The 21,430-nt window shown below is 42.5% G+C and overlaps 1 protein-coding gene across 3 annotated transcripts in view; it reads left to right on the top strand.

The window, feature by feature from the left end:
- sertad2b (SERTA domain containing 2b) overlaps positions 1-21,430 on the top strand; it is an 81,867-nt gene that overhangs the window by 18,801 nt on the left and 41,636 nt on the right. The window contains exon 1 of one of the 3 annotated variants that reach the window (XM_059986154.1): positions 15,717-15,943. The exons of 1 other annotated variant lie outside the window; for it this stretch is intronic. Coding sequence is in view for 1 of the 2 variants with exons in the window: in XM_059986152.1 (XP_059842135.1) it covers positions 15,917-15,948 (32 nt within the window). In the remaining variant the exon portion in view is untranslated. Of the gene's footprint in view, positions 1-15,716; positions 15,949-21,430 lie in introns of those variants that run through there. One more of the 3 variants, XM_059986152.1, reaches the window with a different exon arrangement.

Here is a 21,430-nt window from a genome sequence, read left to right as displayed (position 1 = left end):
CCACATCTGTAGGGAGAGAAAAAGAGTCAGTGCTTCAGGTCTAAGGCACTTTGTCAGGATTTTGGTCTGGAAATCAAGGCAAAGCTGGAGAAGGGTGAGTGATTTCTAAATATTGCTGCTATATCTGGAGAAGAAACTGAAATGCATTTTTCTTAACATTACTAGTACCTGTTGATAGGGTATAGGTAGCAGGTTGTTATAATCTGGAACTTGCTGTCGGAAAGAGTAGTTCTCAAGGAATTGGCTAGACAAGAATCAGAGGGATTGGGGCGAGGAGGACTACTTTTACAATAATCTGTCAATGTCTGTGGGCTCAATGGTGTTATTCATTGCTGCAATGTCTCCGTGTAAGCATTTTGTCAGTAACTTTTAGTTATTTCAGCTCTTCCAAATTTCGATCTGCCGTTGAGAAAAGCACATTGAATTTCTGCAACAGAAACAAGGCAGCCATCAGTTTCAAATAATAATTTTTAAGGCCCACCCAGTGACCTTTATCTAGGTTCGTTTGTGAGCTATTTGTTAATATGGCTGGTGTTGAGGGAGAGAAAAGTTTTACCCTTGTGTGTGATTCACAAATAACTGACATTGTTTCCATTGAAAAATGTATTGTTCTGGTAATGTTTCATTTTAAATACGTTTTGATTGGTCCACTTCATAGTGTTGAAGGTCATTGGCCAAGGGAGTTTGCTGAATAATATGGGAAAGAGTGCACTCTCATGGGTAGCCTTAATGATTCAGAGCCCTCGTCCACGTTTTCTCAGTTTAGCTGTTGTTTGTAAATGCTGTGTTATCCCATTTTACCAAAACAGGACGATATTCATTGCTGAGGATTTTATTTTTGTCAAAGTATACTCCATTTTTGCTGCTTAATAGTTTATCCATTTAAGGTGTCAAAAGTAATCAAATGCTTAGTTAGACAATTTTTACTGACAAACCAGTCCAGAACAGAACAGAATCAAGTTAGTCTTTTTGTCTAGAGTTTGGTTAGGCAACACAACAAGTGCTGCAGAATTTTGAGGAGTTGCGATCCAGGTTAGCTATCATCTAATTGCAGGCAGAATGGGTTTGATGGGATGAATGGCCTGGTGTTGCTCCTCTTCCTGTGTTCAGCTACATTTAAACGATATTTTTAAAAACGTCCATTTTGTCAGTCAGAAATCTTTGATTTCATGATTTGTTAATTTGCAGAACTTTTCTACCATTGTTTTCAGTCTTGGGTCTTACAATTGATAAAGCAGCCAATCATCTCTCAAGGTGCAAGACCTAATGGTCAGCGATACGCTGGGGGATTCTCTTTGCGGCTAATAATGTAGGAGCTGGATATTTGCATGTAGAGTAAGTGAAAATAGAAGCAGTATTGCACCTCTTTCTCTCCTCCTGCCTTAAAGGCTGCGGGGCCCAAAGTGCGCTGAGTGGAAAATCTCAGGGTGCATAGACACAGTCTACTGATGGCAATTTTGAGATTGGGATGGGGTGGATCAGAGAGTTTTCTCTTTACGCTTCTCCCACCTCCCTCCTCATTGCAATGCTTCCACTGTATGATACAGGGCAAATTGTTAAATAAATTTCCTTCCCCAACATTCAGAACTGGCTTGATTAGACAAAGGCTGGTGTGTTTGAGTAGCTGCTAGAAGCTAAGCGCCTGCTTTGTACACTTTGAGGTAAATGTAGATGGCTGAAAGATAGATGAGGGCCAGATGCAGTTGGCACATGTTCAAGCAGCTGGCGTTGTGCTGTGTTTTATTAGCTGGGAGTTAACTGTTGACCAGCAGTAAAAACCTGCTACCAAGCTTCTGATAGTGTTGTGTGAAAGCATGAAGTGTGCAACATTGTACAGTTGACTCTTTCTGTGGTAGGGTGCTTTGCATTTGAAAAGAGTTGTGGGTCAAAAACAATCTCAATTTCTCCTTTGTCTTCTCATGTCTTTATTACCCAACCCCCAACACCACTCGGCCTCAAGGAAAGAATTATCACCACACAACAATCAAACCCTGGGCTCCACTGAGGGAACAGAGTTCAAATTCCAATCCACTGAATATTTGCACTTCAAATTTACATTTTCGCTCTAAAAGAAGGGGAAAAAATTGGACAGGCATGGACGAGTGCCTAAAAATACTCAAAGAGAACACCTCACTTTAGAAGAGGCCTCTTGGGCTTCCTGTAAAGGTTTCCTTCCCCTGTTTTGGCCCCTTGCAAAAAAAATCCCTGATTTTCATCATGTTCCTCTATTAGTGATAGAACCATTTCCTTGTCTGGATGCTCTCCTCTGGAATTCCCACAATACGTCTCTTTCAGTCGGTTGACCATGATAGATCCTAATATTTCCATGTGGATCAGTGTAAAGTTAATTGATTAATTAGTTTTATTATCACTGTTCAATATGATGTGAAATTTATTTTTTGGCAGCAGGGAGGGCTAGCACCTCTGGTGGCAGGCTTGTCGTGCCCCACCCAGGGGTCCCAAGTAACTGTTTGCACGCAACAGTGGCTGCACCCCGTTGCACTGCTTCGACAGACTGGCTAAACCCAGGTGTGGGGTTGCCAGGAACTTCCAACCCCGGTGAGACAGAAATACGGCCACCACAACGTGTCAAGCCAGTTCTGGTGAACTGGGCAGACGAGATCAACTACAAGATACAATGGCCAAGAAGGCACTGCTGCCAAGCTTCGTGGAGAGCAAAGGGCACGACAAGGCACAGAAGACATCATGGCTACCCCACTGCAGATGAGCAAGTTTCCAATCATGACGACTTTTCGTACCATTGGACCAAGATTTTTGAGGCCGAGCGAGTGGGACTATCCCAGTGCAACAACTTTTTCACTATAAAACTCCTCCTGCACAGGTTTTTCTCTGTACAGCTACAAATATCATTGCCGGAAACGGCGGCAACCAACACACACACAATGCACAGATGTAAAATTACTATAAATTTTAAAAGTAGTGCAACAAAAAAGGAAAATAATGGGTAGTGTTCATGGACTGTTCAGAAATCTGATGACAAAGGGGAAGAAGCTGTTTCTGAATCGTTGAGTGTGGTTCTTCAGGCTCCTGCACCTCGACCCTGATAGTAACAAGAAGAGGGCATGTCTCAGGTGTTGAATTAATGGTGGATGCTGCCTTCTTGAGGGTGTCCTCAATGATGTGACTAATAATTTAGGAGGTTGAATGTTGTAGAGTGAGTGAAATTCGAGCCAGTTGTACCAGTGATGGGGCTGGCTGAATCTACAACCCTCTAAAGGTTTTCATGATCTTGTGCATTGGATCTGTAGCAGGCTCTGATGCAGCCAGTCAGAATGTTCTCCATGGCACAGTGGCAGAAATTTGTGAAAGTCTTTCATTTTTTTTTACCAACAGCCGTGGTATAATCTGTGAATTTAAGGATGGTGTTCAGCAATGGGCCATTCACTAGCATATAAGTGCTAAGTAAATATTAATTGTTATCACTAACAAAACAACTTGTTCATTTTGTTTGCAGTCAATTCTTCACATTTTGCTACCACCTCATTTAGTAGATGCCAGAACTATGGTAAAACTTTTTTTTAACAAGTTTCTTCAGATAGATTTTCTCTTCTGAATAATTTCAAGCTGTACATTTCTTTGAGATCTTTCTTGACATGTTCCAACAACGAAAATTTCGAAAGTACTTGTAAACCTTTTTTTTCTTCATCTCCTTGGTGATGCTTTTCAGTTCCTCCCTCTATTTATTTAGTTAGGTAGTCTTATCTTGAGCTTCTCTTCGAAATAGTGACCACCAAAGCTCATTTCACTCATTCCCCTTTCTTAGTGGATTACGTACCAGAAAGGTAGAGCATGGGCTAGCCAGATCCTAGAAACCACATGTGACTGGAGGGTAATTACAGGCAAGTCAGTTTAACTTTGTTGGGTAAAGTGAATGGAATCAATTTCTGAAGGAACATGTAAATTTCATTTCTGAAAACTATAAGCTAATTAGAAACTATCAGCGTAGACTTGTTGGAGGTCATACCTAACTAATGATTGATTTTTTTTGAGTAGTAATAAAGAGGTTCATCAGAGTAGTGTGCTGATGTAGACTTAAACTTCTCCCATTCCAGCCCCCCCCCCCCCATGCAATTATCTGTATCTTGTAACTCACAGTTTCAGTGACAGAAAGCAAAGGAGGTAGGTTTGAAGGTAACTTCCAAAACAAACTCGATGTAGCAAAGAGGTATCCCCTTACCAATGACCAACCTGTACTGGCTCTTAGAAAGAGATTTTCATTAGCCCTTCAGCCACTCCTTTCACTGGAGCACCACAAGTTCAATCCCTTGTGAGTAATCATCAGTGTCCTTGTGACAGTTCTGGTGGAATCCACTTGTGCTATCCTATTAGATACCGTATTCCAGATCGGAACTTGCTGCAGTCCCTTGGAGAAGCTCTCCACAATTGGTCTGTCAACCAACCCTTAGTTCTTCTGCCAATTATTTAGACTCCGTAACTTTTGGCTTTAGAAGTGTTATCAAACCACTTCATAACTTTGAACACACGTTCAATCTTGAACATTCCCATCCATTTTAACCTCCTCTGCTACATTGTTAATATTGTATCAAGTGTACTTTTAAACACAGTCACCAGTTAAGTGTACAAGGTAGGACTAGTTTCTCTTAAAAGCACAAAGGGGTGAGACTCGTACATTGGATTTTATTCTGAGAATTTTCTGATGGTGCATGAAGGAATCTCCCTCCCATCTCCCACTCCCTCCCTCACCCACCCGCCCAACTCAAGATGTTAACTTATTAATATTATTGGAAGGAATTGGATTTTAAGTGAACATGAAAGCTTTTATTTTGCTTATTAGATTTTTAGTGAGATTCCTTGTGGTACTTTCTGTTCTGACACTTTAACTACATCTTCAATAAAGATCTGTTACGTGTGTGTGTGTTATTTGGAAAAAAAAACTAAATAATAGATTTCCCGAAGGTATACTAGGTTTAGCAGCAGAGTACAATATTCAGCCCACCCTGGTGATTCATGAGCTGTCTGCGCTTGCCCCACCTATGCTCGGCCTATATTGGAACCAAAAAATTTAAAGAATTGAAGATTAACTTTATCATCTTACATCAATTCAAATCAGCGAGTATAGTGTGGGGGTGCAGCCTGCAAGTGTCACCACACTTCCCACACCAACGTACTAACTCTAACCCTAACCATATCTCTCTGGATTGCGGAAGGAAACCTACATGGTCGTATGGATGATGGTGGGAATTGATCGCTGATTGGCGACCGCTGGCGCAGTAAAGTAATTGCGCTAAACACTATGCTCTGTGCCACCCTAATTCCTGAAACAGATTGATGCGAGGATTTCCTGCGGTAAAAGGCAAGCTTCTCCCTCACAACTGCTTGACAGCTAGTTTCCTTTAGCCCAAGGTTTTGTCCCCCTCTGAAATTTCAAATATTTTTTAAAAAAATGTTCAGAAACTATTAAAAATTTCAAAATAATTATGAAAATCTAAAAAAAACACTTTAAAGCAATTGTGTATATTATCCCGATCAATTCAAAGGAGATAAATTATCTGACAAATAAGCTGTCTTCCTTGTAGCTGTTCTTCCATGGAAATGATCCTCTATCTGGTCTAACTTGATCCAGATTCAGCAGGTTTGTTTCACACTCCAACTGGTGGAAAATTAGCAGTGATTTAGTGTTCCGCCAGTTACTTCAATGAGCAGTTAAGCTTTAAAATGCAGTCTGCATTGCAGTAGTGAGGACCCCTCATGAACTTCCACGTGAGAGGTGCTCACTGTCTGGGTCACCCCGTTTAAAAATGTGCGGCAACATAGTAATGCAACTGAGCAGGAAAATCTGGGCTTCAGTATTTGAGGCTGGAAGGTCCTGTGGTTTGTATTTGCCTCACAAGATTAATCTGTTCAGGTGTTCTTTAATTGGCCTTTGGCTTCTCCTAACTTTTCAATTGCTTTTGGACATTAGGACCAGAGAACACAGACTCAGAATAAAAGGCTGTCATTTTAAAACAGAGATAAAGAGGAATTTCTGTAGCCAGAGAGTGGTGAATCTGTGGAATTCTTTGCCACAGGCAGCTGCAGAGGCCAAGTCATTGAGTATATTTAAGGTGGAGGTTGATAGGTTCTTGATTAGTAAGGGCATCAAAGGTTGCAGTGAGAAGGCTCAGGAATGGAGCTGAGAGGGGACTCAATTGGCCGAAAAGTTTAGTTCTGTTACTATGTCTTAGGGACATTTGATCTCAAAGGATGGCCCCCTAATGAGGTACTAATGTGCTTCAGGACTCGTTTGCCTCGGGGGTTATCATTTTTGAGAGAGTCATTGGGAAATGAATCTGTACCTGTAATGAGCAAGCCTATCTGGCTCTCTCTCAGCCCAATGTTTTTCTGCTTTGAAGAAAATTTTAGCCAAGTATATGAGTGGTTGAAGCCAGGGGTTACCAAACATTTTTTTTGCCATGGAGCCCTACCATTAACCGAGGGGTCTGTGGGCCCTAGGTTGGGAACCTCTGCTTTAGACTCTGCTAATTCTCTGCTCTCCTAGTGGGTCTCCCATCTTCTTCCCTCCACAGGGCAGAACTCGAATGCCATATCTGACCTCACACTATGCTTTATTTGGGTGCCATGACTGCACACTGACAAATAGTTTGTTATCTGTTGGTGTGCCAGAGGAGGAACATTATAATAGGCACTGGAGAAGTTTTCTCCCTACTGCGGTCACTTTGCTGAACAGTTAACTGTTGGTTAACTGTCGGCTAATTATTACTTGGATTGCATTACCTGTATGTATAATCTATATTTTCATTTATATTTATCATTATTATTGTTATGAGCAGAGAGACAACATCTGCCGGAAGTAAATTCCTTGTATGTGCACAGGTATTTGGCGATTAAAGTCTGATTCTGATTCTGATTTAGTTTAGTATATTTACAGTCAAGTGTTAATAAACTTGAACTTGCAGATCTTGGATATTTAAAATTCAGTCCTTATGTTCACATCTGTCCACGACCATGCCATTGCCTCAACCATACAACCTTCTGTGACATCTCTGTCCCTCCAGTTCTGGCCTCTTGTTTATCCCTGATTTTCATCCCTTCAGTATCGTAGCTATCAGGACCCCATGGTTCTCTCTAGTTCACATATCTCTTCCTCTTTTTACAAGGCATTTTATCACCTGCCCTGCTCTCAGCTGAATTAGCTCAGTGCCGTTTTTTTTTTCACTCTTGCTCCTGAGTGCAAATTGTTGCTGGTGATCGGAGGGTGTCGTTTACCTGAGTTGCAAGTGGTGAACTACAGCCTGAGAGGCAGGGCAGTGAATGGCACTGACTTCACCAATACTAGCCTCATTGGCAGAAAACCAGCCTGAGCCTGCTGTCTTCATGTTTGCCAGCCTTGAGGCTTTCATCAGCTCGACTCCACCACCTCACAACTTTTCTGGGATTAACTGGAAGGTTCAACCAAGGGTCTGTTCTCTGCTTTTCAGTGGTTCATTCAGTTAAAGAATCATGGCTTGATTTATTATGTTAAACATTTCATTACTATCTTGCCTTTAGAAATTAACACCTTTTTGTGTTTCAGTTATGTATACTTGCTCTTTATGTTGCTCATCAAAGGAGAGGTTTCCGTTCGCATAGTACCTATCACATCACAAAGGCTGCACGTTCTTTGGGAAAGTTTTTGAATGCAATAAAGTTGTAGTGAAGAAAATGACAAATTTACACATTATAAACTCTGTAACAGCAGTGTAATAATAGGCAGATATCGACCGATGATTTTTAAAATATATTCCATTAGCATTGTTGGTTGAGGGTTCATTGTTGGCTAGGTCATCTTGCTCTTCTTCAAAGCAGTTGCATGGGATGCTTTGTGTCCAGCTAAGAAAACAAACCTCTCATCCAAAACACAATGTGTCATCTCATCGGAAGTAAACAGTTCCAGAGGTGAACTTTTCTCTCAAAATTAGGTGGAGCATCAGCTGTATATCGGTGCCCATTGTTCCAGAGCAAGGCTTCAACCCACAACCTCCAGCCCAGGCAAGAGTGACGAGCATTTGACATGGTTCTTAAGTTTTAAGTGGGACACTAGGCAGAACCCAAAAGTAGCCATTATTAGATAATCAACATCTATCTTTATACGTGAAAGCATATCACTCAAGATTGCTTAATGTTATTTTCTGTACACAAGTATAAGGAGAACTAAATAGTTGTTACTCTGGATCTGATGCAGTGCGAGGGGGAGAAAATAGTAATAATTTTTAAAACTCTCAATAATTAAGATAGCTTAGATGTTGACTGTATGTCCATAAAGTGATACTAGGCTGTACACAAAGTGGCTGATGGGAAATGATAAAATGGTGGTGGAATTCGTGGGTGGACATGTTGATCAGCTTTGCTGGTTTAGAGTCGGGATTGTCCTGGGGTGGATGCTGTGTCTTTTTCACCAATCAACTTCCTGCTCTTTACTTCACCTGTCCCCCTCTACCAGTTTCACTTATCACCTACGACCTTGTATTTCTTCCTCCCCTCTCCCCACCTTCTTACTCTGACTTCTCATCCTTTTTTCTCCAGTCCCAGTGAAGGGTCACACTCCAAAACATTGACTGTTCACTCTTTTCTATGGATGTTGCCTGGCCTGCTGAGTTACTCCGGCGTGTTAATGCGTGTTGCTTGGATCTCCAGCAATTGCAGATTTTCTCTTGTTTTACGAGTGTTGAGTTCTCTTGAAGTTGATAACTCTGTCTAGTTGACATTGAGAAAGAGATTATTTGCCTGTCACCAGGCCTTGAAGCTCTTCTACCCCTCCACTGTAGTCTGTCTCATCATTGCTGGTGATGAGCCCCGCCCCTGTTGTGTCACTGGCAAACTTGACAATGTCATTACTCGGGTGTTTAGCCGAGCAATCATGTGTGAGCAGAGACTCAGCACACAGGTCTCTCTGGAGGGCACCTTTGTTGAGGATAATGTGACTGTCTGAGGTCTTTGTTCGGAAGTCCAACAGCTAGTGGCACAGTGTCCATTAAGTCCAGAAACAGCATTCTGACATAAATATAATATATGTGTGTGTGTACTGTTTTTCATTCCATAGATGCTGTCTAAATTTATAAGCATTTCCAACACTTTCTATTTGTATAAAGCTCAGTGAAAAATGGCTTATCTGAAAAATTTCAAATATCTCTACGACAGATTTGTTAGTGCTGATGGTGGCTGTGTCTCAGTTGGTAGAAAAGCTTGCAGGTCAAAGACCGTCTAGTGAGCCAAGCACAAGCTCTTGTTGTGAAGTATTGAGGAAGCACTGCACTGTATGAGGTGTGTTTCTTCTTTCAGATGAGGTGTGTTTTTTTTAAAAAAAAAACTAAACTATCACCTATCGTGTGGATTTCGAAGTTCCTTTAGATCAGCCTTTCTCAACCTTTTTGCCCTGGAGAAGCCCCTGAAATAATTTTCAGTCCCTGCATACAAATTATTACTACTACAGCTCATGGTACATTAGCGTGATCAGTATGTTGTAGATATAATAATACACAAATAATTGTCGATGCTCATTTTACCAACCTTGCTTAAAAAAATAGTTAAGCTTAGCTTACCTTCCTTGAAATTATTTTCTTTCCCTTTAATACATTCTAAAAACTCAAAAGGCGAACATAATAAATGTTTTTAAATATCTGGCTTAAGCCAAAATGGGATTTAATTTTTCTATGGGTAGGCTTGGTAGATTTAATTTAAATGAAGGTTATAAATTGATTTTAATTCATGCTATTCACAACATGACATTTTATTGATGTTGAATAGTAGTTACTAAAACCATAAGCCAAAGTAATTTAAATAAAAATATAGCTTAAGACACAATTTTATACAAGACTTTGAGGAGAAAAACATTTACTTACTAAGTGACATGATCAGGCTCAAACACTGGCCTAGCATGTGAAACCTGTGCTTGTTTTTTTTTTGCTACACAAATATTCAATTCTGCGTCGAACTTGAGATAAGCACACACAGATTTCACCTTCAGCTGAAATGAGATGATTTCTATCCTTGCTCCTGATGCTTGTTAACAAGAAAAAGATTGTTCACACGTGTAAGAAGTTGAAAACTGCAACAAAATGTTCATAGCTTTCCTGTGAATGGTAGGATACTCTTCTTTCACAGAAATCTAGTACTTGTCCAGGGCAGGTCAGTGATTCTCACTGGGAGGGAGAGGCTGACATCACAGCCCAAGTTGGGCAATCGAGGCACGGAAAACACACTTCATGCTCCTCATCAGCCTACCGTCCTCCCCTCCCTGCAAACAGCATCACCAATTAACAGCGGCCTCCCCTGTTTCGCATGAAAAACTGAGAATAAACACAGTTCTACTGCACACTGCCAAGCTGGGCTGAGAGACCTCTAACGAGATTGCTACCGGGGCTGCTCGGTCACTGCCCACCACCGTGAGCATTAGCATCGTGTGTACAATGTTCAAAAAACGCTGTTTATTTTTAATCACGATGTCTCACGGAACTCCTAGTGACCTTTCTCAGAAACCTGGATGAGAAACCCTGTTTGAGATCAGCCGCCTCCCCAGTGTCCTGATTAATATTTATTCTTCAAAACTATTTAAAAACAAACCTTCTATGATAATTGTCATATTGCTGTTCATACATATTGCTGTATATAAATTGCTGTCATTTTTCCCACGACAGTGAATCTACTTTAAAAGTTATTTCCCGGTCTGGGAAATAACTTGATAAATGATAAATACTTTTCTTCTGCTGCTAATAACATAAAATTTTGAAGCTGTAGTAGATTTGGAGAAAGTTGCCTAAAACTTCAACAATGATTTGTAACATCCAATACACGGCTTAATAACAATAGCTTGTATTCTTCAGCTGAAATCCATTCTGTTAAAACGCTGGGTAGTTTTTTTGGAGTGGGGTAGGGGGAGGGATTGCCAGGAAGCAGCCTGTTTTGTATCTTCCCTAATTTGTTTTTATATAATTCAAATTGGAAGTTGAAATAAAAGTGGAGAGAATCGTAAATATAGCTAACTGCCAACTGCTGAACTGAGTTTTGTGAACACACAAAACGCTTGCAGTCTTTCTCACTCAAACGCAGACTGAAATTATATTACTCACTTTAGTTTTGTTTTGTGTGTAATCTTCCTGTGTTTTCACTGCCTGGGTTGCTTAGGAAGCACAATATTTTGTTTCACCTTGACTGCATAAATTCGGCTCATTTAAAGAATTATGGTAAAATGGCTTTTAAAGTTACCAAGTCTGAAAGCCAAGGGCTAGTTGTACATAAGATTCTGGTTAGCCATAGAGTGAAATTAGCTTTCATTAATCTGCTGGTCTGCATGTTGCACTTTTTGTTTCTTAAGTAGCTTCAAATATTTTTTAAAAGAGGAACCTTTGAAACAGACAGGCAAACAGACATTGGACTGGGTCGTCAGCATTTTGAGAGGCTGGTGAGTTTCAGGGTGCTTTGGTGTGAGAGTTATTTCCTGTTGTTGACGAGAATCTTTATTTAAAGCTACCTAGCAAGGAGTCCGTAGGTTTCAGTTCTGTTTTTGGAATCGTCTTCCCTGCCTTTTATTTATTCCTTTCCCTTTCCTTTGAGGCCCCCTCCTCAGAAAAACACTTTGAGGTCAGCATAAGAAAGACCCCTCCCACTATCATCAACCTCTAACCACCCACCCTTAGCTGTTGGTTAAGGCTTACTCATCAATGTCTTTCCCAGTTAAAAACTAAAAACAACAATATTCCAGTCATAGTCTATTTCCAAACCCTTACAGAGGCGGAACACTTTAAGAGAAGCTGTCTGTAGGTGTCTGCATCCCTAATAATAGTTTGGAAAAGGGAGTGCAGAACATTGGAGGAGCTGCAAGTTCTTTTTCTCATTGGTCTACATTTCCTTTCTGCAGTGTCGTATGAAAATGGTAACTTTGGATTAATCTGGGAATTGACTGAATGCTTCTTGGAGCTAGTCACCCTTGGTGAAAATCATGTCAGCACAGACTGGATCACTTTAAGCACCATTCAACATTCCTTTTGGAGCATTGCCAGGGAATTTACACCATGTTTGAATTAATTCAATTATCATAGTGCACACCCCGGCAACCTCATTATCTATCAGCCTCATTGCCATCTCCAGTACCTATCGTAGTTGCAGAGTCCTTGCTCCCCAATCCACAAAAGATGCCTTCCTCCTCACGGACCCCCTTCTCTTTCATCACATCACCCCTCTGATCAAGAGTACAGTAAAGATCGCAGTGATGCCACTGATAATGCTGCTGTCTCAGAGCTACTAAAGCCTGAGTTTGATCCAAAACTCCGAAGCTATCTGAGTGAACTTTCTACATTTTTCTTATGACTGAGTGAGCTTCCCCAAGTGCTTTTGTCCTAAAGAGGTGTTGGTGGGTGACTTGCCTCTTGTGAATAACTCCATGTAGGTGGGTGTCAGGAGAGACAGGAGGAAGGATACGGGCAAATCAGATAGGTTACAGAGATTAAGTGGGGGTATCGGTTTGCTTATCGAGTCAACATACTGCAGATTTGATGGTCCAAATGGCCTCTAACATGGTGAGGAAAATACAAGTAAAGAACTGTTCTATTCCCTATGAAGTTGGTCTTAGTCCTGATTCTGTGTTCATCTGAAATTCTCAGCGGTTGGCTCACAACTTCCGTGACTCCACTGCAGCCCCAGGCAATTTTGCCCATTGGTGTGCACTCGGCTGAGCTGTTTGGTCTCTCTATATGGGATGCAGCAGGGCTGAAGAACTGAAAAGAGAACTCGCAATTTGGAATATCTCCATGAGGGTCACCATCGGAAGGAAAGAGGGCTTGAATCCAGGAGCAAAATGTTGCGTTTGGACCTTTTTTCTTGCGGGGAAGGGGAGAGGAGTGAGTGCTCCCTAAAGGAGTCTAAACATTTCAAATTTTATAAAAGATACTAGGAGGAGATAATCGCGGACATGTGAAGAAGCAAACAATTTGCTGGAGGAACTTGGCAGATTGAGTAGTATCTGTAGGAGGAAAGAAATTATCAACCTTTCAGGTCAAAATCCCACATTTCTTTGAATGCTCTCATTGGTGGAATTCTGCTGGCAAGAAGCATGGGTCTGAGCACAATAGAATCAGGTGTCAGGCCCTGATGGTCTACTTGGTAGGGCACTGAAAACCTATGCCAACCAACTGCTGGGATTGTCCAAAGATATCTTCACTCTCGCTGCTGCAGGAGGCTCCCACCTGCTTCTGAAGGGTGACAATCATACCAAGAAGAGCAGGGGGAGCTGCCTCAGGAATATCTACTGTGATGGAGTGCTTTGAAAGGTTGGTCATGGCCAGAATCAACTCCTTCCTAAGCAAGGGCCTGGACCCGCTGCAATTTGCCTCTCGCCACAGCGGGTGCAATTTCACTGGCCTTCCACTCGGCATTGGACGACCTGGGCAATAGTAATAATAGTAATATTGATTACAGCTCTGTGTTCAATTCATTCATACTCTCAGTTCTAATCAACACCCTCCAAAACCTGGCCCTCTATACCTCTCTCTGGATCCTTGACCTCCTTAATATGAGGAGACTCTCATCAATGACTCTTGCAAATTTCTAAGGATGTATTGTGGAGAGCATTCTAACTGTTTGTATCACATTCTGGCATGGAATGCCCACTGCACAGAATCAGAAAAAGGTAACTTTCACAACTGCATCGTGGGCAGTAGCGTCCCCAGGATATCTTCAAAAGAGATGTCTTAAAAAGGAGGCATCCATCATTTTAAAAACTTCCATCACCTAGGACATGCTTTCTTCTCATTGCAACCATCAAGGAGGAGGGAGACGAGCCTGAAGACACACTCAATATTTCAGGAACAGCTTCTTCCCCTCTGCCATCAGATTTTTGAATGGACATTGAACCCATGACATTACCTCACTGTTTTTGCACTTCTTATTTGACTTAATTTTTATTTGTATACTTATTGTAATTTATAGTTTTTTAAATTATTATGTATTGCAATCTACTGCTGCTGCAAAACAACAAATTTCACTGATATCACTAGCATATGTGTGAAATTTGTTGTTATGTGGCAGCAACACATGATATTAAACCTGTGAATTACAATAAATATATATAAAAAAGAGAATTAAGTTAAATAAGTACAGTAGTGCAAAATGAGGGGGAAAATAGTGAGATGGTGTTCATGGGTTCATTGTTCATTCAGAAATCTGATGGCAGAGGGGAAGAAGCTGTTCTTAAACCTGTGAGTGTGTGTCTTCAGGCTCCTGTACCTCCACCTTGTCCTGAGTGATGTTTGGGGTGATGGGGGTTCTTAATGACAGATGTGGCTGTTTTTGACGCATGACCCTTTGAAGGTGCCCTGGATGCTGGGAAGGCGAGAGCCCATGCTGGAGCTGGTGGAGTTTACAACTCACTGCAGCATTTTCTGATCCCGTGCAGTGGCCCTTGCATTCTAGACAGTGACGCAACTGGTCAGAATATTCTCCACTGTACATCTGTAGAAATTTGTGAGTGTCTTTGGTGATGTGCTAATTCTCCACAAACTCCTAATGAAATATAGCCACCATCATGCCTTCTTTGTAATTGCATCAATATGTTGGGCCCAGGGTAGATCTTAAGAGATGTTGACTATTAGGAACTTAAAACTGCTCACCCTTTCCACTTTTGATCTCTCATGAGGTATGTGTTCCCTTAACTTCCCCTTCCTGAAATCCTCAATCAATCTCTTGGTCTTACTGATAAGGTTATTGCTGCGATACCACTCAACCGGCCGGTATCTCTCACTCCGGTACACCCTCTGAAATTCTGCCAACTATAGTTGTGTTGTTAGTAAATTTATCCATGGCGGTTGAGCTGTGCCGAGCCACACAATCATGGGTGTAGAGCAAGCATTGGGCTAAGCATGCATCCTTGAGGTACGCCAGTGTTGATTGCGAGCGAGGAGGAGATGTTATTTCCGATCCGCACAGACTGCTCTCTTGGTGAGGACGTCAAGGATCCAGTTGCAGAGGGAGGTACAGAGGCCCAGGTTTTGGAGCCTGTTGATTGGAACTGAAGGTATGATGGTATTGAATGCTGAGCTGTATCAATAACTGAGAGTATGGTGACCGACCGCAACAAATGGCCAGGTACTCTTCAGCAGCACTGAGAGCAAGGCGAAAGAGTGATCCTGAGTCAGTTTGAGGAGCGGAGAGCACAGCGGACAACAATTCCGCGACTCCCTACACATGCAGCAACTGTGGCAGAGCCCACCGTTCCAGGATCGGCCTCAGTAGCCACGCTCGGCGCTGCTCGACAAACCAGTGGCTACTGGTGGCGTAGTACCCATGGTCGACCTCGACTGATGGAGGTCACATACTTGGTTCAAAGGTTCACTTATTATCAAAGCATACACTTGAAATGTTTCACCTCGCTGTAGCCATGGAACCAAGGTGTTAGTATTAGTAGTAGCTGCTGAATGTTTTTAAGGTTCTGTCATTTCAATGTGTGTCTCTGCCCACATTTATTTTTCAGCCTTGGACAATTTCCTACTGCCTGCTTTTGGTGCCTTGTTCACTTGGTGGGACGCAGTGTTGCAGCGGTTTGACAGAGTACAGTACAGTATTAGCCTGTGGACTCTCCTGGGACGTAAGGCACGTGGATCAAACATGAGAGACCGGAGCCCAGTTAGCGCCCGACGCTTGATTGGCTCAGCGAGCCTGAGCAAACCCTTCTCTGCTGCGGCGTCCAGCTGCCAGGGGATTGGAAAGGGGCGGGTTTTGGTGCCGGGAAAGCTCCGTGGCTCTATTTCACGTCAGCTTTTTTTTTGGTCAGTTCCTATGAAATGAGGCTGCGGTGTGAATCACTGTATATTCCTTGGGAGCTCCTTGTTATCGAGGCTTCAAACTTCTTGTGCGAAGTTGAGAGCTTTTAACCGTTTGCCTCCATGGACCTGGTGTGGTTTTGCACATGACTCGCGTGCTTAACGAGGGTTTGGTAAGGTCAGCGTTATTTTTGAACTTTGAAGGATTGTTAGGCTGAAACTTAGAGCAAGCAGCTTTTTAAAGTCCTTCAGAAAGCAAAGCAGTGTGGCTTTAGAGAAAGCAAGCGCGCAGAGCAGAACTGACCTTTTTGTAGTTTGTGTGTGTACTTCTCAACTAAAAATAAACTAGTGAAACGCTGCTCAGAGTATGGTGCGACAGACAGTTCGTTTCGCGGAGGAAGGCAATTGTCATGAATTAACTGCTTGTAAACCAACAAATCTTTAAGAAATTTAAAGTTCAGTTGTGGGTGCTTAGACGCTGAAGGCTCTGAATAGAATTCAGGGCAGCGTATTTCTGGTGTTGCACAAACCCCAGGAGCGAAGGCCAAGCACTTCTCAAGTTTCACTTGTCAGCCGGAATCTCTGCTTCTCGCGCTATTTTAACCCGTATTATTTTTCTACTTGTTCTGAATTTTTTTTTAAAAAAAAGTTGTATATTGTGTGCGTGTTAGTCATGAGTTTTCCAAGCATAGAGCAGCATTTTCCCCAAAAAGAAAGCGAACAATAAGGTGTCAGAGTAAGGTTTTTTTTTGCAATCGTCTGTGAAATCAGTTTCAGTAATTCATCTTAAAGAGGCATATCTTCAAGGGAATTATTCTTTGCTCATTTGCAAGCTGCAATTTAGCATCAATCCTAAAATTATATTTGTTATTTTCTCTCTCACTTTAGTTTTGAAGAGAGTTCTTTTTGAAACTGTACATGCTTTCAGAATAGTGCGCTGGGCAATAGTCTTGATTACGGACCAATTTTTTAACTAAGGTTCTCGGGTAGGGTCTGCTCATGGAGAGGTAAAGGAGATTTCCTGACTGAGTCTGACCTGTAACAGAATGACCTTTGTTACTTTTATCTGACTTTCAATGGCCTCTTGGTGATTTTTACGCTCTCAGGAACCTTCTCCCAAGATGCTGGGAGTGTTTTATACCCAGTGCATCAGTGCAAACTTCTTTGCAGGGGTTGTGTGTAATTGTAATAAATATTACGTGTATTTATAATTGTTGGTAATGTTAGTGACATATGACCATAAGACACAAGAGCAGAACTAGGCCATTCAACCCTCTGGCCACACGAGTGAATCTGCAGATGCTGGAAATAAATAAAAACACAAAATGCTGGCAGAACTCAGCAGTCAGACAGCATCTATGGGAGGAGGTAATAACGACGTTTCGGGCCGAAACCCTTCATCAGGAGTGAAGTAACATGGGATGGTCGAGGGGGGATAAGGAGTGGGGGGAGGGATAAAGTAGAGAGCTGGGAAGTGATGGGTTGGAGGCAAATAGGCTAGGGGGAAGGTGGAGAATTATGGGAAATAAAAGAGAAAGAAAGATAGGGCTGGGGGGAGATTATAGTTGGGGGGGGGGAAAGAGAGACAAAGAGAACCAAACTGAAATTATAGATAGGGATGGGGGGGACAGGGCTATCAACGGAGGTCAGTGAGTTGGATGTTCATGCCGGCAGGTAGGAGGTTACCTAGGTGGGAGATAAGGTATTGCTCCATCGACCTGCGTGTGGCCTCATCTTGACGGTAGAGGAGGCCGTGGACAGACATGTCGGAGTGGGACTGGTCTGTGGAATTGAACTGTGTGGCCACGGGGAGATCCCGCCACTGCTGGTGCCGGTGTTCGGCGAAACGGTCTCTCAGTCTGCGGCGGGTCTCCCCAATGTATAAATGGCCACATCGGGAGCACCGGATACAGTATATCACCCCAGTTGACTCACAGGTGAAGTGGTGCCTCACCTGAAAGGACTGTCGGGGGCCTGGGATGGTGGTGAGGGAAGAAGTGTGGGGGCAGGTGTAGCACTTCTTCCGTTTGCAGGGATGAGTGCCCGGAGGGAGGTCGGTGGGGAGGGATGGGGTGGATGAATGGACAAGGGAGTCAAGTAGAGAGCTAACCCTGTGGAAAGCTGAGAGTGGGGGGGAGGAGGGGAAGATGTGTCTGGTGGTGGGATCCCGTGGGAGGTGGCAGAAGTTATGGAGGATTATGCGTTGGATCTGTAGGCTGGTAGGGTGATAGCTGAGAACCAGGGGACTCTATCCCTGGTGGGCTGGCGGGGGGGGGGGGATGGAGTGAGGGCAGAGGTGTGTGAAATACGGGAGATGCGGTGGAGGGCAGAGTTGATAGTGGACGAAGGGAAGCCCCTTTCTTTAAAAAAGGAAGACATCTTTGTCCTAGAATGAAAAGCCTCATCCTGAGAGCAGATGCGGCGGAGGCAGAGGAATTGACAGAAAAGGATAGCATTTTTGCAGGAGACAGGGTGGGAGGAGGAATAGTCTAGGTAGCTGTGCGAGTTGGTAGGTTTGTAGTAGACGTCGGTGGATAGGCTGTCTCCAGAGATAGAAACAGAAAGATCTAGAAAGGGGAGGGCGGGGTGTAAGTTGGAGGCGAAGTTAATGAAGTCGACGAGGTCAGCATCCGTGCAGGAAGCAGCGCCGATGCAGTCGTCGATATAACGCAAGAAAGGAGGAGGACAGATACCGGTGTAGGCTTGGAATATGGATTGCTCCACATGGCCGACAAAAAGGCAGGCATAGCTAGGACCCTTTGGTTTGGAGGAAGTGGGTGGAGCCAAATGAGAAACACTCTGGGTCTGTTTGGCCATGGGCAGATGTACAGTTGGAAGAAGTAGTTTGTGAACCTTTTGTAATTACTTGGTTTTCTGCATTAATTACTCATAAAATCTGGTCTGATCTTCATCAAAGTCACAACGATGGACAGACACAAACAGCCTAAACAAAAACACAAATAATTGTACTTTTTGTGTCTGTATTGAACACATCGTTTAATCATTCACCGTCCAGGCTGGAAAAAGTATGTGAATCCTTGTATTTAGTAACTAGTAGAACCTCCTTTAGCAACAATAACCTCCACTAAACACTTCCTGTAGCTGCTGATCAGACTTGTACAACAGCGAGGAGGAATTTTAGACCGTTCCTCTATACAAAACTGTTTCAGTTCACTAACATTGCCGGGATATCTTGCATGATATCTCTTCTCTTCAGGTCATGCCATTGCATCCCAATTGACTTAGCTATTCCAAATCACAAATTTTCTATTTAAATCATTCTGTTGCTGATTTACTCTTGTTTTTGGATCATTGTCTTGTAGCATCATCCAACTTCTATTAAGCTTGAGGTGACTGACTGCTACCCAGTCGTTCTCCTGTAAAATGTTTTGAATTCATTGTTCCCTCAATTATTGCAAGCTGTCCAGGCCCTGTGGCAGCAAAGCAGCCCCAAAGCATGCTCCTTCCACCATGCTTCACAGTTGGGATGAAGTGTTGGTGTGCAGTGTCCATTATGCTCCAAACATAGCACTGTGCATTTCTGCCAAAAAGTTCAACTTTTGTCTTATCTGTCCACAGAACATTGTCCCAGAAGCATGGTGGAACAACCAGGTGGTCTTTTACAAACTTGCAGCAATGTTTTTTTTTGGAGAGCAGTAGTTTCCTCCAGGGTCCTTCCAGGAACACCATTCTTGTTCTAGCAAGTTCTAGAGATTTCTGCAGGACTTTTGCTGTTACACTTGAGTTCTTTTTCACCTCCTTCAGCATTGCATGTTGTGCTCTTGGTGTGATCTTTGCAGGACGCCCACTCCTTGATAGAGTAGCATGAATTTCCTCCATTTGTAGACAGTTTCTCATACTGTGGACTGATGAACACTCGGCTCTTTAGAAATGTTTTTGTAGCCTTTTCCAGCTTCATGTAACCTCTACAATTCTTCTAAGGTCCTCTGAAAGTTGTTTTGAACAAGGCATGGTGCACATAAAGAGATCTTTCTTGAGAAGAGCAGGTTCCATCAGTAACTTGACTGTGTGTGTCTTTTTTTAATAGGGCAAGGCAAGTCTGCAACCCACCCCTCCAATCTCACCTCATTGATTGGAACACCTGACTCCAAATAGCTTTTGTGGAAGGCATTACCCCAGAGGGTCACATACTTTTTTGAATCTAAACTGTGATTGTTTAAATGGCTTACTCAGTATTCAGGAGAAGTACAGTGTTATTAGTTTAGGCAGATTGTATTTGTCTATTATTGTAGTTAGATGAAGATCAGACTGCATTTTTATGAGTATTAATGCAGAAAACCAGGTACCCTGCCTTCTCCCCGTAACCTTTGATGTCATTACTAAATAAGAACTTATCAATCGCTGCTTTAAATGTACCCAGTGATTTAGCCTCTCCAGCCACCTGTGGCAATGAATTCTACAGATTCATCAACCTGGCTAAAGAAATTCCTCTTCATCTGTGTTCTAAAGGCGCATGGTTTTCTATTCTGAGGCTGTGCAGTCTGGTCTCGAATTTCCCACTATTGGAAACAAGCTCTCCTCATCCACTCTATCTGGGCCCTTCAATATTTGGGAGTGCTTTTTTTACTGAAATTCTCTTTTCCCCCACCCACCCACCCACCCTTCTAAATTCCAGTGAGAACAGGCTCAGAGCCATCAAATGTTCCTCATACATTAACCCTTTCATTCTTAGCATCATTCTTGTAAACCACCTCTGGACCCTCTAAAATGGTGGCACTTCCTTCCTTGGATATATAGTGCCTAAAACTGCTCCCAATACTCAAATGTGCTTACAATCTCAATGCATTATGAAGCCTCCTTGTTTTTTTTATATTCTGGCTTCTCAAACTGAATGCTAACATTGCATTTCCTTTACTTTATTACTGACTCAATATGCCCATGCAGCCTTTATGGAATCTTGCATAGGAATTCCCAAGGGCCTTTGCCACTCCAATTTCTGAATTTGCTCCCAAGTAGAACATAGTGTGAACTTTTATTCCTTCTACAAAGCGCATAACCATACACTCCCCTACACTGTATCCCATCAGCCACTTATTTGCAAATTCTCATAATCTGTCCAAGTCCTTCAGCGGTCTTTGCTTCTTCCACCTATCTTTGTATCATTTACAAACTTGGTCACAAAGCCATCACTTCCATTTCCTGTATCATTAATGTGTTATGTGAAAAGTATAGGGAACCAATACTGATCCCTGTGGAACACATCAGCAGGTAGCCGGAAAAGGCCCCCTTTATTCCTACTCTTTGTCTCCTTCCTGTTAGCCAATCTTCTATCTCTCTATGCTAGTATTTTGTCTGTAATACCATGGGCTACTATCTTCTTTATCAGCTTCATGTGCAGCACCTTGTCAAAGGCTTTCCGAAAATCCAAGTAAACACCATTCAATAACTCTCTTTAGTCTTTCTCCGTAACCTGATCCTTTATAACGGACTCTAAACATATTGCCAATCACTGAAGAAAGGCTGACTGTCCTGTAATTCATGCATTTTTGGATAAAGTGATTCAAATTCCATTCTCAAAGGTCTGTGCAGGAGCTATTTTACATTACAATCATCTTGATGGAAGGTCTAGGCCTGATATCTGGACTGTTTGTTTGCCTCTGTGGAGGCTGCCTGACCTGAGTTTCTCCAGTGAATTTGTG

This window comes from Hypanus sabinus, chromosome 12, assembly GCF_030144855.1.
Source record: "Hypanus sabinus isolate sHypSab1 chromosome 12, sHypSab1.hap1, whole genome shotgun sequence".
NCBI lineage: Eukaryota > Metazoa > Chordata > Chondrichthyes > Myliobatiformes > Dasyatidae > Hypanus > Hypanus sabinus.
Note: the sequence above shows the minus strand (reverse complement) of the source record. Positions and strands in the feature narration are given on the sequence as shown.